Below are 17,106 nucleotides of genomic sequence, written 5' to 3' on the forward strand. Positions count from 1 at the left end.
CCCAACCCAATCTCCTAAAAGGGAAGGTCCCAGGCAGGGCTGCTGAGGGCAAGTGGGCTGCCTTGGCCCCCAAGGGCTTTTTTATTAACGCGCATACACCCATTACCTAGGCTGGCAGGGCTCTGGTCCCAGGTGCTGTCCCAGGGCCCAGCAGCCCGCCCTTCAGCTTCCTGAGGCTTTTCCAGGGATACCCTCTGGAATGCAGCTTTATTGATGGAATGCAGCCCGACCAGCCCCACCACTCCTGTGAAGCCCCAGGTCCGCCTGACATGCCTCCTGCCACCCTGCTGTGTCCCTCCAGGCCTGTGTGGAGACCATGTATCAGTGTGTACACTTCTGGGGCTGCAAGGGCCTGGTGGACTCCTCAAGGCAAAGAGACACCAAGGGGGCTGATGAGATGGCCACTTTCCAGACGACTCTGTGCTCCGTCCTGGTGAGGAGGCTGAGGGGGGGCTCACCTGTTGGCAGTGGCTGCTCAGTGGCTTAGGGCTTAGGGTCTCAACTGCCAGAGCTGACCTTGTGACCCTGTGTTCACCTCCTAGAGGTGAAGTGTCGAGACCAGCACTGTCCTGCAGAAATGAATGCAAGCCACATGCCCATTTTTAAGTTTCCTAATAGCCATGTTAAGAAAAGGGAAAAGACAATAGGGTGGTGAAGGCCTGGGGCGGGGGGCAGGGGCAGGGGCAGGCTGGAGGGGGTCAATGGGGGAAAAAAGAGGACATATGTAATACTTTCAATAATAACGATTAAAAAAAGGGGGGGGGAGATGAAACCAAATTTAATCATAGATTTTATTTAACCCAATTGCTCCAAGTCTTTATTGTTTCAACATGTAATCAATGTAAAAATTATTAATTCAGGCTAGCCATCTTTCACGTGCTTAAGGGCCACACATGGCCATTGGCAACTGTATTGGACAGCATGGTTTCTGGACAAATATAATCTCCTCCCTGGGCCAGAGAGGCCAAAGCCAATCCGACAAGCTTCACCCTCCGATTTTTCTGCAGAATGGATAATGGAACACATGGCTGTTAACTCAGAGCAGGTTAATAACTTGGGTTGATAACCTTCCTGGTTTCCTCTGAAGGTCTATAGTGTCCAATGATGGGGACTTTGGCAGAGGAAGGAATATGAATAAGGGGCACTTTGAGAATGGAGAAAGTCACTTAGTAAATCATCCCAGGAGTCCACACCCCAATGGCACTGTTTAATGCAGCAGAGGCTGCAACTTATGAGATAAAACACCTTCTTTTCCTTGAAAAATTACCCTTAAGAGAGAGTGACAATTTGCTGTGTGACCCTGGAGTCACTCGCCCTCTTGGCAGACCCTCCTGCATCAGACAGATGGCAATACACTTTGTATTCCCATCCGGGACCGCAACCGTCCCAGCTCTGTGTATCACTTGTTTTTTTGCAGACTCAGAAAAAGCCTGCTGTTCTCTACAGTTTCTTGCTAGAAACAATGCCCTACATTAAAAGTAACTTGTCAAGGATCAGAATCGCTTCCTGCAACTTGGCAGGTGAGCGGGCAGATGTCTCCTGATGCAGGAGGGACCTTGAAGGCCATGGGGTCAGTCCTGGGTCTGGAGGGGATGGGGACAGGTGTCAGGTGTCCTCAACTAACTCCTCAGACACCTGGTAAGGTAAAACCAGATCGCTCACTCACCTAATACCTGTGTGATGAGCATTTCTCTGGCTATCACTTAGGGATTATTATGAAGCAGATGTCTGAACATTATCTGAAAAAGCTGGACTTTGTGGCATTACGGAATTGTAAGTCGTGGAGACTCAACTGTAGGTGGGGAGCTTAGTGAAGTGCCGAGGGAGCAGCTTGCTGACCCTTGGTTGTGGGCTTTGTGGGGGTTGGGGGTTGTAACCAGGCACAGAGATGGATGGCCCTATGGAGGGCTTTCCAAGGAAGACAGCTTTTTGTGGGGTGGTGTTAGGAGGAGGAGGGGGCGCAATTGTTCTGGGCTTCTGCCCCATCCCCCTTCACAAACATTAGTAAAATTCTTCTGCCCTGATTCTGTCAGCGGATCCAGGCGGCAATTGGGGTTCTGGGGATCCCACTGTCCGTTAGAGAAGGGAAGCCCTGAGAGATGGCAGATGTGTGTGAAGACACAGCTCCACCTGCCTGTGGGCAAGTGCAGAGGGCAGGGGGCGCAGCCCAATGGCCAGGTCCTGACCCTCCCATTTGTGCTCTCAGCCCTCCAGGAGCTACAGTTGGACACAGATCCTGGGGTGCAGAGGGCAGCCCTGGAGACTCTCAAAATCTTGGATACCTGCAGTCAGCACCGGCTTTTGGCTTCCCCCAAAGGAATCTCCTAGGTGGCCCGAATGTGAAATGCAAACTGCCCACCCTGCCCATAGCAATGCAGACCACTTTGAATTTAGTTTGTAAGGAAAGCATTGTTCTGAGATAATCAGTGTCCCCTCCTTTCCACTGAAATAAACCTCCATTGCCACGTGGATGCAGACTCTTGGCTGTAAGGTGACGATATCCCAGAGTCAGGACAGCGGGGCAAAGGGAGAGGTCATTGTTTCTAGCAAGAAACTGTAGAGAACAGCAGCCCCAAGCATCAGAATCCACCTTCGTCTTCACTGGCATTTAGGTCCCATTCATGCTGATGGTGTCCACTGCCCATGGCTGTGCCAGGCAGAGAGCCGGGTTACTGTGCGGGCCCTGCCCCAGGGCCCCCACTCTTATAGGGAAAGGAGGCATCTACCAGCCAAATGTGACACACATTAGAGCAGCGGTCGCCAACCTTTCGGACCTCACGGACCACCGGTTGGCGACTGCTGTATTAGAGGGCACCATTCTGTACAGTTCATGGGTCCGTTATTGGCAGAGCTGTAAATTGGCTGAGATGCAAGCCCAGTCCTTCTGCCTTACCTTCCTCTGCTAGATAACAGGACATCAAACCCTGAATTTCTAGGCTCTCTGGCAGCGAGGCCTGGCCAGAGACCTCAGCACAGGCCCACTGGGTAACGGGTTGGGGTGAGCCAAGGCACGAGCAGATTGGGGCAAGAATGATAGTTTTCCTGGTAAGGAAGAAAGGTCTAGAACTGCAGGGGCCACTCCAGCCTTGGCTGAGCCAGTCAGCACCCCCTGCTAGTCCTCCTTACTGAATCACAGGGCTCTGGACTGAACATGTCTCCCCAAGTTCACACATGGAAACCCCAACCTCAGTGCGAGTGCCCGAGATGGGGCCTTGATGATGGGATTAGGGCCTTTATGACAGCGCCCGCTCTGTCTGCCATGTGAGGACATGGTGAGGAGGTGCCGCCTGCAATCCAGGAAGGGTCCTCATTGGAGCCCATGCTGGCACCTGGACCTCTGACGTCCAGCCTGAGAACCGGGAAATAAATTTCTGTTGTTTAAACCACCCAGCTGTAGTATTTTGTGCTGCGGCCTGAGCTAATACACATCGGTCATGAGGTCCCAGGGCACAGATGTGGGGGGAAAAGGGTACACATTATTATGAGGACAGTGACAGCCTAGGGAAGGGAAGACATCCAATCTTATCTAATATTTTATTTAAAATAAGAAATCCATAGCACATGGCAGCATAACAATTACTCAACCTGGGTTTGGTCACTGTGTTCTGAATATTTGAAATATTTTATTAACGAAGACATTCTGTTATCAACCGCTCCGATAAGAGTCAGATGTCATGGCTACCATGTGGCTACAAGAGTACTTGGGGAACATCACAAGAACGCTTCAATACAGCATGCTTTCCTCTAAAAACATAGAAAATGACTTTGTATGGGTGAATTGTGCTTCAATGTGCTACCTCCTGATGTGGAAGGTGCCAAGTCTCATGGGTCTGAATTTAAAAAACTAAGCAGCTGAATTTTTCCTTCAGAGATCATTGTATCCAGGGCTTAAACTTATATTTCAAAGCAAACAATTTCTCCCAGGAAATGGGAAATATAAGAGAGAATTCGGTTGGCACATCTAAATTTAGCAAAGAAAACATGAGCAAAATAGCCCCAAATACCATTAATACTTTTAATTGAGCAACCTTATTCCAATAATTTCTATACCAAGAACCTGTCAGTCATGTCAATGAAACCAATTTCATGGAAATCTGCTTTGAAGGGGAGGTAACTAAAGCAATTTCTAAGTCTTGAGAATTAAAAAAAACCACGCACACACACATAAACAGAATAAAGGGGCAGTGGGACAATACCCTAAAAAACTTGATTGTAGATTTTTAGCTTCGAGTTTTCTAACACAAAATCACTTATCTTCCATCCTGAAAGATGTGCTCTTTCCTCTAGGAAAAAAAAAAAGAGACAAAACAATCTCAGTAAAATTCCACTAGCATTCTCAAAGCCAGTCACTAAAAGCTTAACTGTTATTTATTTCAATGTCTATATATATAAATATTAGTGTGTCCACTATAGAAAATGCCACCACGCTCAATAAATATCCTAAGGCAGCAGTCGCCAACCAGTGGTTCGCAGACCACTGGTGGTCCGTGAGGTCCGAAAGGTTGGCGATCGGTGCCCTAAGGAATGTAAAGAAAAACAAACAAACCTCCCAAAACAACAACTAACAAAAACTGACATTAAGCCCTAAGGCAGAATGCAAACAGGTGGTTAAGTTGACAGGCTTGTTTTCAAATGCTGGTCCAGCAGTTATAAGACTGAAGCTGAATCCCCTATTTACTAAAAGAAAAGACAGACCTATCTAATTGAAAGGTTCGTGGGGGATTGAGGACGGCATGAAAAGGTTCACCGTGGCCTGGTGAACAGAAAGCATTCAGGTGTCAGCCTTACAATTCCTTCTGTAGCCTCAGCTCACGGAGATTTGGTCCTTTTCCTCAAGAAATTTGTAATTTAGGGAAAGAAGAAAAAGAAGGAAAATTATTAAATATGTTTATATTGTGGTTTAAGATGAAACTGCAAAGGCCTCCAGTGGGGCTTATCAAATTCCAAGGGAGCCAGGAGTGTCCCCCGGGACCACCAAGGCCGAGTTCTCCTCTGGGTCCTCTATGTCCAGGCACACATGGTCACCAGGCTGAGCCGGTGAAAAGTGAGGGGGCACTGCACTGAGCACCCAGAGGGTAGAGTAGAGGCAGGAGTGACCTGCCACACTCCCGGAGCCAGTTAGTAAGTAGGCGGCTTAAGAGGTGAGGTGCGAGCAAACCAGGGAACACGGTGTGAAAGGCACAAAAAAGGGAAAAGACAAGGAGGGAAGCTGTGTGAGGAAAAGGTTTAGGTTCAAACAAGTGGGGACGGGGACTAGGGGGATGTGACGTGTCAGGGGCTAGGAGAAGCCTCAGAGACAGCCCCGGGGCTGAGGAGTCATCTTTGGTGAAATGTACCCTTTCAACCGAGAAACAAGGTGATGGTGATGAGCGGTGACCTGTGAGAGCAAACGGAATGTGTGAGCTTCGTGCTCCCGAAGTGTCTGCCAGGAGCAAATGGCTGGGCACTGAAAGCCTCAGCCTCAGAGGACTCAGTCACCCTGCCGGTGGCCTGATCCGAAAAAGTCAAGTGGGCCTGGGGATTCCGAGCTTAAGGCCTCTGGGGCTCATTCATTTCTGCATCCACAGCGCCGTCCCACAGGTAGTCAAAGCACTGTAGGGTTTTGAAATATTTTTCGAGAAGGCGAGTCACAGGGGTCTGAACACTGAGAAGCACTAATGGGCAACGGTAGGGACAGGCCTGGGGGGAGGGGGGCGGTCTGAGGGGTGGTAGACAGTGACAACTCAGGTGGAGGGGTTCATCTCCAAGAGGAAACACACTGTCCTCTGAAAAGAGGTCATAGGGCAAACAGGCAGAGATGGGAAAACAGAAAACAGCATATTTAGGGCAGAGAGGGTCCATCTGAATGACCGCTGAGAGGCCCTCTACGGGGTTGGGGTGGGAAGGGAAGAGGGAGCTTTTATATACGCCTGACCTGCCCGCACCACTAACACACAAAATCCCATACCGCCAAGCCAAGAGTCAAGTCCCATCAGCTGGCAGCAGTGACGTGCAGGGACAGTAACACGGTCCAAATCCCGGCACACTGCGCGGCACGCTGGAAAACCCGGCCCTCCTGTGATAACACTCAACGACACACTGACTTGTCCCACCCCCTCATCTTGTCTCTGGAGAAAATAAAAGGGTGCAGCACATTCAACTTTAGCTAAGTGGTCTGCACGAATGACACTGCCGGAGGCAGAGGGCGCTGAGGTTACTGGCTGCCCTCCCGCAGCCCAGCACGTGTGAGATTCTGCACCGGCGGCTCTCAAGGGCCTGCTCCTGCTCCGTCCCTACTAGGAAATCCAGAAGTAAAACAACGCCGTGGTTTCCGGACCAATTTCTCCTTACACAGCTCTTCTCTGAGTGTAAGACGGAGAGGGTGGAAATGACACGGTTGGACAAGGACGGATACAGCATGCAAAGTGATGCATTCTGCTGGGAATCGTGTAGAACTTTCTCGGGAAGAATGCTTTTCAGCTCCACCTGGGCACATCTTACCATGAACATGTGCTTGATGTGAAGAAACAGAATTTGGGAGAGAGTTTAGAAAATGAACATGCACAGAAGAATACTGTTATCAAACAGCCACGTTTGACAAAAACTCACCTTCCTTTCCCAGTCGGGGGAAGAGCAGACCTCTTTCCCTGGCCTCGGGAAGGCCCGGCCCACCATGCGAGAGGGATCCTGGGATTCTGCCCACCTTCCACACACCTGAGGGTCTGATAAGCGGCGTCTTTTCGCGTGGGGCTGAGGCCTGCAGCTGGCGGCCAGCTCGAACCACGGGGATGGATGGGGCTCAACCGTGGTTGAGTCCCGTGAACTTCTGATGCTCCGCTGCAGTGACGATGACAACTTCCGGGGTCCCAGTAAGCCAGAGTCTGGATCTAATTTTTTAAAGAAGGCTTCTGTCTGATTCTGAACTTCCACACTTGCTTCATCTGGAGATGCTTCAGCACAAAAAGGCACCTTCGCCCGCTGAGGTGATTTTTGGCAATACTGCTGATGCAGCTGGTCAAATTTCTCCCTGATTCCATCGTAACGATCTCTTGCAGAGCCTAGAGGATGTACCCCGGGTACTGAAATAGCTTTGCTGAGTGCCGCTGACTCCCTAAGTATTCCAAGAGGATTTTCTCGGAAAAGATCAGCTGTGGGGTCAGAGCAGCCTGGGCTCCATGTGGGGTCGGTCTTTGAAAATGATGCAGATGAATCACTTTGGGGCAGGCATCTTCCTGTTTCAATAGCCCATTTGCCCAGGTTTTTAAAAGCCTCATTTAGACTCTTCACTTTTGCTTTGCTGAGAGGTCTACTTGGCCGGTGGGTTTCTAAGCCCTGGGGGCTCCGGGGGCTTGCTAGACCACTTCTGAGCACGTCGACCCCGAAGGAGGAGGAGCTGGGGAGGTAGGTCAGGCCTAGCTGCTTCCTGGGGCTTGGGCAATATTTCTGGTGAAGTTTCTTAAATTTGCTATCGAATGCCCCGTAATGATTCCCTCCCTCGCCCTGCAGCATTCTTGGTCTGGAAACTACTTTTACAGGAGAAATTAACCACTTTAATGTCATTAATCTATTTTCCCGATCAAGACGATGTGTTACACTAGAGTCCACATAAGTTAATGAAGACAACTTCCGGGGTGTTCCCTTAAGCTCCTTTGAGATTTGGAGTTTGTTTACTTCAGGAAAAGCTTTTTCCAATTTTAATCCTGCCTTCTGGCCAGAAAGATCTCGGAAGTTCTGGCTCTCTCTTAAAACCCCCGCCTCTTTCACAGGCTCAGAGCAGGGCACCAGTGTCTCCTGGGAGTCCCTCCGTGCGTGCCTGCCGCCTCTGCAATATGTTCTGTTCATTCTGCTCTTGCACCCGTGTCTCCTCCGAGAGCTCCAGTTTCGAACAATGAAGGTTTTGGTGGAGATGACGCACGAGGGCTTTGAGCTCAGCAGCCGGCTCATCGAGTGCAGCATGCCCGCATAAAGGTCGCTGATGGTCACGTTGCAAATGTCACCAGCCACAAAGGACTGGCTGCTCAAGAAGCTGTGACTACTGGTCTCTTGCAATGAGACACTGTCATTTCTGGGCACTATGACCGTGTCTGGGGAGCAAAGGCGTGAAGATGCAGCTGGCTCAAAAGGACTGTCTTCAGAGACATGGCCACAGTATCCTGGAGAAAAGCACACAGGTAATGTGTGTACGTTACCACTTCAAACAGTCTGTATGCAGAGATCATGGAACGGAAGACTGGATCATGACCATAATGGTTTTTTTTATAAAGCAATACAAAAACAAAAGAAATATTATACATATTTGGGAATAGACTCTTCCTTCTACCTATAAAAATTAAATTTCTACGTTCCACCAACCTTCCCAAAAAGAGTCTCCCTTCCCCAGGGGACAGTTTTAGGAACTTGGTTGCCTTTTCAAAGACTAACTGGGAACCAAAAAATAGTGACAGTTTGCCTACAGGGAGGGCAGAAGAAATGAGAGTCCTGAATACAGCTGTTCAGACAGCTTTGACTTTTGCACAATGTTACACATTTTATATATTAAACAAATAAATTTAAACCAACAAAGATGGGGATCACTCTGAATTAAATACAGACAGAAAAATGACCACAACTATCAAACTGATAACGAAAGAGAAAACAGAATCCAAATAACTTTGCACACAGTGTCCTGCGTGCTCCCTCAGCCGGACACCACGGCCACAATGGGTGAAACTGCACTGTGTCACTGTTCCATTGCTGGCTTATGCCCAGTTTACTGCTTTATGTAGAATTACCTGCTTTTAGGAGGCACTTGTGAAGTATTCAGGGATAATATGGATGCAAATGAACATATACCGTGTGTGTGTGTGTGCGTGCGTGTGTGTGAGTGATGACGTGTGTGTGTGTGTGTGTGTGTGATGACTAGACAAATGTGACCCAAAAAAACTGACATGTGACAAAAGTTGATTGCTAAGCACAGGAGAAGGATGTTTACGAATGAGTCCTACTTTTCTGGAGATTCAAAAAATTTCAAAATAGTAAGTTGAGATAAAGAGCTAATTAGCAATCAGCACGACAGAGTCGCAGAGGGAAAAAGCAGTTCATTTTAAACTCTTAATCTCCCTATGAAGTGCAGGTGTCTCTAACAGTTTTTGTTGACGAACCCCGCACAGTGGACGGGGATATGCCCAGCGTAAGGGGCTGTGTGGCTCTACCAACAGTGCACGGGACACGGTTCATGCAGTTTGTCACTCACCATGGGCAGGCCTGGGAGGTGAGGCCAGTGAAGGGACCAGGGTCACACATGTGTCGTTTCCGTCTCCATGATCATACTGAAATCAAAGCGTGATTTTTAACAAAGGAGTTGTCAGATGTCGGCTCTGGGCCCACTAAGATGGCTCCCCCCAACACCAGGCCCACTGGATGTGAGGGGACTGTACACCTGAGCCTGGCAGCAGCAGCGACAGGTGTGTGCCAGGATGTCAGCAGCCACTTGGCCTTACAGCAGTGGTGGGAAGAAGTGTCTTAGTAAAACCAGGGACTTTGTCCAGGTGGCCTCCAGGACACCCTGGAGAGGGCCACCAACTGCCAGGACACCACCTGCTGCCACTTTAGGATAAAGGCAAAGGCATTTCCGGTGCACCCTCTAATTCAGTGCCCTCAGACACAGGTTTTCTCTGGTCAGCAAGCACATGAAGAAAATATACATGTTCCTGCTAAGTTTGCTGCCTTTGAGGTGAAGAATTTATTCTACAAATGTACGTAATATTGGTATTAAAATGTCCTTTTTTTGCCCTGGCCGGTGGCTCAGTTGGTTGGAGCATTATCCCATACATCATAAGGCCACGGGTTCGATCCCTGTTCGGGGCTCAGATGGGAGGCAACTGATCAATGTTTCTCTCTCTCTCTCTCTCTCTCTCAAAATCAATAAACATATCTTTAGGTGTGGATTAAAACAAAAGTCCTTTATTTTATGAAAAGATATTGACAGGCTCGGGAAACTACAGAGCTGGCATCCTTACATGGACCTGTACCTTCAGCATTTTTGCTCTTCCCAGGCAAAGCTCTGGAAATGGGCAACAATAGAACTCAGGGGGCACCAGCTCTGGGAGAGGGGCCACCTCTCACAGGGCTTAGAACCTGTTCACTCAAAGATAGGGCCCTACTGGATTTCTGAGCCACCCCAGGACACAGTGGGCAACAAAGGGCACACCTGCAAGCTTCCCAGACCACATGCCCTAGAGGACCCCAAGCGTTTACTCAAGAGAAGTCTGCAAGCTTGTGAACGAAAGGACCTGGAAACAATCCCTCAAAATGCTCTTTACAGGCTCCGTAGAGAGAACACAAGCCTACACTGTTCCCAATACGTCTCTAGTCTGTGATCAATTACAGAGATACATACTGGGGAATGCATTTACCTCTGCACATCCTTTATCTTGTAGCAGTATGTCCACTTGGGTCAAGTATTTCCTTCTTAAGTCATCTTTCAAAGGGCTCCAAGGCACTGCAGGCTGGTAAAAGAGAAGTCAGCATTCTTAAGAGATTTTGGGGATGGATGAGCTCTTGGATTCTGAAACAAACTGGCAAACTGATTAAGGCGCAAATCTTTAAATGAAGTTCCTCAAAGTCATCTTTCCACTTCCTGCTGGTACCAGGACAAAGTGGTCCAGCCCCTCTGGAAATCCACCTGACCAGGAATCTGACCTTAGGGAATTTACCAGTGGAACAACCCAAAAGTTAGAAGATAAAACATGCAGGGGTTTATGACAGCATTACTAGAGCAGAAAGAAAAGTAAGTAAAACAATCTGAATATTCTTAGGTGAGTTCAGGATTCAGCTACTGAAACCGACCCCGATCTGTATGTTTTATAAGAAAAGAATTCAGAGTTCCAACTCAGGAGGCAGGAATGGTAGCCTCTCACCTGCCTCACACTGAAGACAGTGGGTCTCAATCTCCTCTCTCGGTGGCTGAGTGGGGTGAGGACTGGACTGGGGACGCAGATGTGGGTAACACACGCATTACTCAGTCAGTGCGTCCCTACTGTGGGGCTGCCCACTTCCCGTCACTGCCGCCACCCCTCCACTATATTCACTAAGCACCGCTTCCCTCCTCGGGGTCATCACCTTATTCTAATTAGATGCTCAAAGCCACACATGGGTGTATGAGCAAATCTATGCACAAAAAGAGCGATTTCAGAGGGAAACCACATGCCTGCTACTTTAGCATCTGACCCGGGCCAGGGAAGATGCTCCATATTCTGTGTGTATTCTCGTCTCTCCCAACTAAGTGGGAAGGTGAGAAGCAGATCCTATAAGGAGACGGTGGCTTCCAGGACCACTGGGGCATGCTGGGACACAGACACAAAACAAGGGCCTGCCGGAGTATGCGACCTCATGACTCAATGGGCTTTAAGGGCTCACCCAGAACACCATCCTATGACATTGCCTCTACGGAGGACGACCTACTTAGGACCCAACTTTCAGTACTGCATGTTCACTCAAGGCCAATGACATAGTGTGAGCCACAGCTGTGATTTTTCTGTGTGCAGAGGGAATAGCAGCCAACATTTATGTACATTCATTAAATCAGACTTGAACTTGAACTTGGTTAGTGATGGCTGTCAAGTGATAGATTTGCTGCCTAGGGGAACTGAAAGGGGGATGACAGACATAAAGGGTGAGATTAGCAAAGAGCAAGCCTCAGAAGAGGAAAGTACAGGTAAGAGGGTGTTGCACCTATACCCTAAACCCCGACTGTCCCTTCATTACAAAAGGCGGATCTTACCATTAAGGCCCCAGCAGCCAGATCTTCCTGGTATAAAGTTGCATCAAGATCACTGCTTTTTGAATCTAAAAGCAAAAAAAGGAAATTTCAACCAGAATTTTTAAGAAAGCTTGTGTTTTTCTTTCAAGGATGGTTTTTGTATCACTTGAGCGTGTTCTACGGTAAAAATTCCAATAGCTTCAAGCGAGCTCCCTCTGGTTGGGATGCAGCCGTCTGCCACGGTTCCTGAAAATCAGTAATGCAGAGACCCCACCAGAACAGGAGCTGCCTGGAGCGGTGGAGGCAGGGAAAAGCAGCTTTTATAGCATTTCTAGCTCTCTCAATGACCTCTGATCCTAGAAGCCGAGTCCCTCTAGCCCAGTGGAAAGTTTGTGGAAGTTAGCAGTTCATACCACTTAAGGGCAGACCTTAGGTCTTATTAAATTCTTGACATTAATTTTTTTGTATAAAGTTAAAAAAATGAGGTGGGGATGAGGGGCATGTGTTCATTATTTTAGAATATTTGAGTACTGTTTATGTGTCAAGTAGCACAGTGCAAGGCTACAGGACACTTAAAGATGTTCTCCCTTTTAAAACAGACCTTAGAAAAAGCCACAGTGAGGAATCTAGAGCTTAAATGCTGTAACAGGGACATGTCAGGCCCAGCCCCTCGGGTTCTAGCCCAGGGCACACTCACCCTCTCCCAGGTCCTGTGTGTAGGGCACGGGCAGCTCGTCACCTCCAGCTGTGGCTTGCACGGCGCCATCTCTCCTGCCGACTGTCTGCTCCGGGGAGCCCTCCAAGTTCAGAAAGTGAGAAAAGACACGTTCGTTTCAGTATTAAGACATTTCAAAGCCACTGTAAAGTAACAAGCCTCCAGCCCTTCCATTCACATATGGGAGAACAGGGGGTTTCACAAAGTTTCTTTTCCAGCACATTCTGGGATCAAAGGCCGCAGCACTTCTAGTAGGTGGTCAAGGTTCCCCTTGCAAAGGAAACAAGCTTTCTTTCTCTAGCTGTGCCCATGGCAGCTACTTCAAAAGCCACTTGGATGGTGAGGGACGGAGCAGGCAAAGCGAGAAGCCAAGGCCTGAGTGAAAGGGCCTGACCTGGCTCTCGTATGGCAGCAAATGAAAAAACAACACAAAACAGGACATCACTGTCACTAGGTCGTCAGGTAGTTCAAGAGGCCCCTGGGGGACTTCGTGTGACCTCGATGCTGTGAGGTCTACAACTCCTTTACAAGCTTCAGCAGGTGGAGTGGCCCTGAGAGCGGAACCAGGTGAAGACTTGCAAGATCAGGCGTGAGGATGTGGGGAGGCCCAGCCCTGTAGGGACAGCCCTGAGGCATCGTTGCTAAGGGCCGGGGTAACAGAATCCTGCCTGGTGGACTTGACAGAGTTATTTGTGGCTGCTGTGTCTGGAGGTGTGGCAGAACTTGGTTTGAGAATTATGGGGAAGTAGCCAATTCTCATCAAATCCTATGTACTGGCAGCTCTGGGGTCTACAAAGAGAACCCAAGTTGTGTGGTAGGACCCAAGTGGCCTAAGTAAACAAGCCCACAGCCCCCAAGCAGCAATCGCAGGGAGGGCGTGGGGGCAGGGATTGAGTATTTGGGTGTCTTCAAAAGGAGAAGGTAGATTTGGGCATAATCGCCCCTGGCAATTCTAGGTTGTAGACATCTGAATGGTCATCACTGACTACGCCCCACGTCTAATTCTAGGAAAGGGGTTTAAAATTCTGTATACCCCAGGTAGGGGAGGTATCCACACTTTAAGCAAAACCCTTAAATATCCAGATGAGAACATTTTTCCACCAGGACCACCAAGCACTGGTCTGATTGGGAGGCATCATTATTATGTATAATTTAAAAAGCACATATCTGTCGACCTCCATGGCGGCCTGCCCCTTATAACACAGAACTGAGAAGCTGTGACACAGACCACGTGGCTAGTAAAGCCTAAAATATTTATCATCTGGGCCTTTACAGCAAAAGTGTGCTGACCCTGATTTGCAATAAAGGAAGGTGTGAACAGCTAAATACCTATCGACAAGAGAGCAGTTTTAATGGAAGAGAAGTGTTCACAATATATATTAAGTAGGGGGAAAAGGGTAGAAATATGTATAATTAAATATATGTGTATTATAATGAGGAATCATGTTAAATTAAAGTATTATTTGTGATTATCTAGAGAAATCAGGTCAATTTTAAGTACACAGTTATATGTATTTCTAACAGACAGTTCTACGATAAAATGTATTATGAGTGTCATTAAAGTAATTAATCAGGGAGAAATCTGACTTCTGAATTGCTGTTAATGGCGTTGGAAACCTAACACTGAGGTTTTCATTCTGAGCACAGAATCCTCAGCCGAGAAGTGGTGATTAAGAAACATCAGACACCCTTGCAAATGTTACTATCGTGGAAGACTGAGTAGCAGGAAGGCAGCTGTATCGGCACCTTCCGTGGACATAACGTGGGCAGAGCTGCAGTGTCCACGGATGAACTCGGGGAAGACAAACCAACCACAGCTGGACTTTGAAAGGTGGCACAACGTGGGAGGAAAGAATCGTGACGCTGCCCACGGCATCCTCTCCCTACTCTCTCTTCTGTAAGAACCCAACTAGCAAGCTCACAACTGTGGCTGACGTGGGGCTGGGAGAGGCCTGGCCCAGCTGTGCATGTGGGGGTCCAGTTGTCAGAATCCCTCAGCCTATGGTAGAGGAGACACCAGGGGACAGAAGGGCTTAAGCACCACACAGCTCCTCTTTGAACTTGACAAGCAACAGAAGAAATGCTTCTCAGTAAGTCCTTAAAAACAGGAAAATAGGGTTTCTATTTTCCATGGAAGGGCCCTGCGGTGGCTGCTGGTACTGTTACAGCTCACCCACCCTTTATTCGCATCAATACCCCTCCACAGCGGGGGTGGTAGCAATAACACGTGACATTAAATACCTGGATCTGTCCTTTGCTTTTCTCCTTTTCTAGTCTTCCACCCCAAATTCTCAATCCTCGAGAAAAGAAATGAAATAAAATTACCACTGAAGTAATTCTGAACACGGAGTTTCTGTTTAATCTGCACTCAAAGAAAACCAAATGACAGGTTAAAAAAAAGCATAATATTAAAACCAAGCCGTATTTCCGATCATCTGTTGCTCTTCATCTTTGTGAAGTTCAAAGTTTTCTTTTTTTAAAACCAAGATTAGACAAATATTTGCCGTTAATGAAAATCTCTACCTAGTGTCAGGAACCCCAGGAATCAGCGTTTTAACAAGCTCTCCAGATGGTCTTCTGCATGCTAATGTGTGACTGCTATCAAGGTGTTTAGGTGCTTCAACTGCTGTACTCATCAAAATGGGAATCGGAAATGAGTTTTCACTGGTGAAATTAGTGGTATTGGAGATACATGAACTGGCAAAATATTCCAGGCACGGCCCATTCTTACTGAAGCCTGTAGGAATGATTCCTACAGAGCCCTGTGTCCTGCCCAGGATACCTTACCTTCTGCTTGTGCCAACTTTCACCCAAGGTGTGGCTGGGAAGGTAAAGAGATAGGACTTCCTTTAAGAGCAGGTCTTGTGAACCTTTTTGCGCCTGTCTTATCCAACACATGGCAGAACTGGATCTGAGGTTGGCTTTCATTAGTAAGAACGAGTTGGTAAGGCTGAATGGGAGGAACTGACATCACCCAGTGCAAATTTTCTCAGCTATTTACCAAAGAGAACCCATGAAAAGTAAGTTTGCAACACCAACTATTAAACAGTTAACCGTAAATATTGAGAAGGGGGAGGCGGGGATTCCGTACCCTGGGGCGTCTCATAGGTCAGCGTGGACATTTGCACCACCGGGGCATCCTCGAAGGGTTGGTTGTACTGCAGAAGAGCAAGGGGCATCACGTCGGGTCCGAGGGAGCCAGGAGCCCCTGACCTGGGCGGAGGAGAACCCCCTGCACCCCCCCCCCCAACTCCTTCCCCTGCCCCTGGACCGCCAAGCCTGACTCACTACTCCCGGCACCCCTAAACCGGCCTTCTCCCTCCTACCCCCGACCCCTAAAGCCCACCTCCTCTCCCCTGGCCCCGCCCCTAAAGTCCCCCACCTCGCCCCTAGCCCCCGGCCCCCAAAACCCGCCTTCTCTCCCCTAGTCCCCCGCCCCTAAAGCCCGCCTACCTCCCCTAACACCCAGCCCCAAACTCCACGTCCCCTCCCCGCCGCTTCCCTCCTCACCCCAGCCCCCAACCCTGTCTTCCCCTTCTTCGCCGGCCCCGCGCCCCTCCCAGCGGGCCGGTGGGGGACCGACCTTCTCTAGCAGCTGCTGCATGTGCCTCTGGAAGCGGTGGCGGCTTTTCTTGAGCTTCTGCATCAGCACGTCGTCCCCTGAGACCTCGCCCTCCATGGCGCACGGAGACCCAAACCGGGATTCCTGCAGGAAAGCGTCCTGGGAGCCTTTCCCCGCGTCCAGGTTCAAATAGAGACCCCGCCCTTCCGGCCCGCCCCTCGGGTTTCCCATTGGCTAGCGTGGAGAGGCTGGGCGCTGATTGGGCCTTTCAAACACGGTTACTGAGCTTTTGCCCGGCCAATCGCGCCCGAGTTTCCGCATCCGCCGGGCTCCGAGGTGTTGCGGTGAGGGTGCGCAGTAACGGCGCGGTTGTCCCTCCGGCTGCTCGCGTCCCTGGTAATCAGCAGCGCCGCGTGGGAACCCTGCGAAGTGCGTATAATTCCCCCCGTTGTGCACATGGTGGCGGCCCCCTCACCCACAGGTCTCCCTGGGCCTTGGCTCCCTCGCGCTGTCGCGAGAGCCAGGACCAAGAAAGAGAACACCCTCCCCCCAAATTACCAATACAAAAGGAGGCAGGCATTTAGAAGGAAGTACTGTACGCGTCACAGAATCCAGTGATGATTATTTTTCTTTAAGTTCTTTATTGTTTAAAGTATTACATGAGTCTCCTTCCCCGCCCCCATTGACCTCTCCACGGGGCTCCCACCCCCCCACCACATGCCCTCACTCCCCTACTGTCTGTGTCCATTGGTTATGCTCATATGCATGCATACTAGTCCCCCTTTTTTATCCGCCCCTCGCCTTCCCTCATAGATTGGACAGGCTGTTTCATGCTTCTATGTCTCTGGTTCTATTTTTGTTCATCAGTTATGTTGTTCATTTATATTCCACAAATGAGTGAGATCATGTGATTTTTATCTTTCTCCAACTGGCTTATTTTGCTTAGCTCAATGCTCTCCAGGGCCCATCCACGCTGTTGCAAATGATAAGAGTTCCTTCTTTTTTATAGCAACGGAGTATTCCATTGTGTAGATGTACCACAGTTTTCTTTTTTTTTATGGCTTAGAGTATTACAAGGTATAGCATATGTGTCCTTCCCCCCCCCCCCAC

The 17,106-nt window shown here is 49.0% G+C and overlaps 2 protein-coding genes across 3 annotated transcripts in view; one reads left to right on the forward strand and one right to left on the reverse strand.

The window, feature by feature from the left end:
• The window catches only part of MROH2A (maestro heat like repeat family member 2A), a 41,959-nt gene extending 38,604 nt beyond the window's left edge, over window positions 1-3,355 (forward strand). Inside the window, 4 exon segments of the mRNA XM_023759198.1 lie at window positions 302-433; window positions 1,418-1,520; window positions 1,708-1,773; window positions 2,207-3,355. Of these exon segments, the coding sequence (XP_023614966.1) occupies window positions 302-433; window positions 1,418-1,520; window positions 1,708-1,773; window positions 2,207-2,328 (423 nt within the window). The 3' untranslated portion in view covers window positions 2,329-3,355.
• Window positions 3,356-3,590: 235 nt separating this feature from the next.
• HJURP (Holliday junction recognition protein) lies at window positions 3,591-16,169 on the reverse strand. Of its 2 annotated transcripts, none has more exons than XM_014464003.2 (9): window positions 16,018-16,169; window positions 15,526-15,592; window positions 14,676-14,731; window positions 12,417-12,516; window positions 11,741-11,805; window positions 10,374-10,466; window positions 9,212-9,287; window positions 6,589-8,132; window positions 3,591-4,283 (listed from the first exon to the last, which is right to left on the reverse strand). In XM_014464003.2, the coding sequence occupies exons 1-9, from the start codon at window positions 16,111-16,113 to the stop codon at window positions 4,251-4,253; spliced, it is 2,130 nt and encodes a 709-aa protein (XP_014319489.1). In that variant the 5' UTR covers window positions 16,114-16,169; the 3' UTR covers window positions 3,591-4,250. The 2 variants fall into 2 exon arrangements, with proteins under 2 accessions (XP_014319489.1, XP_023618438.1); XM_023762670.1 differs by having other exon boundaries at window positions 12,417-12,525.
• Window positions 16,170-17,106: the final 937 nt, after the last annotated feature.

Source organism: Myotis lucifugus, unplaced genomic scaffold (genome assembly GCF_000147115.1).
Source record: "Myotis lucifugus unplaced genomic scaffold, Myoluc2.0 scaffold_3, whole genome shotgun sequence".
Taxonomy (NCBI): domain Eukaryota; kingdom Metazoa; phylum Chordata; class Mammalia; order Chiroptera; family Vespertilionidae; genus Myotis; species Myotis lucifugus.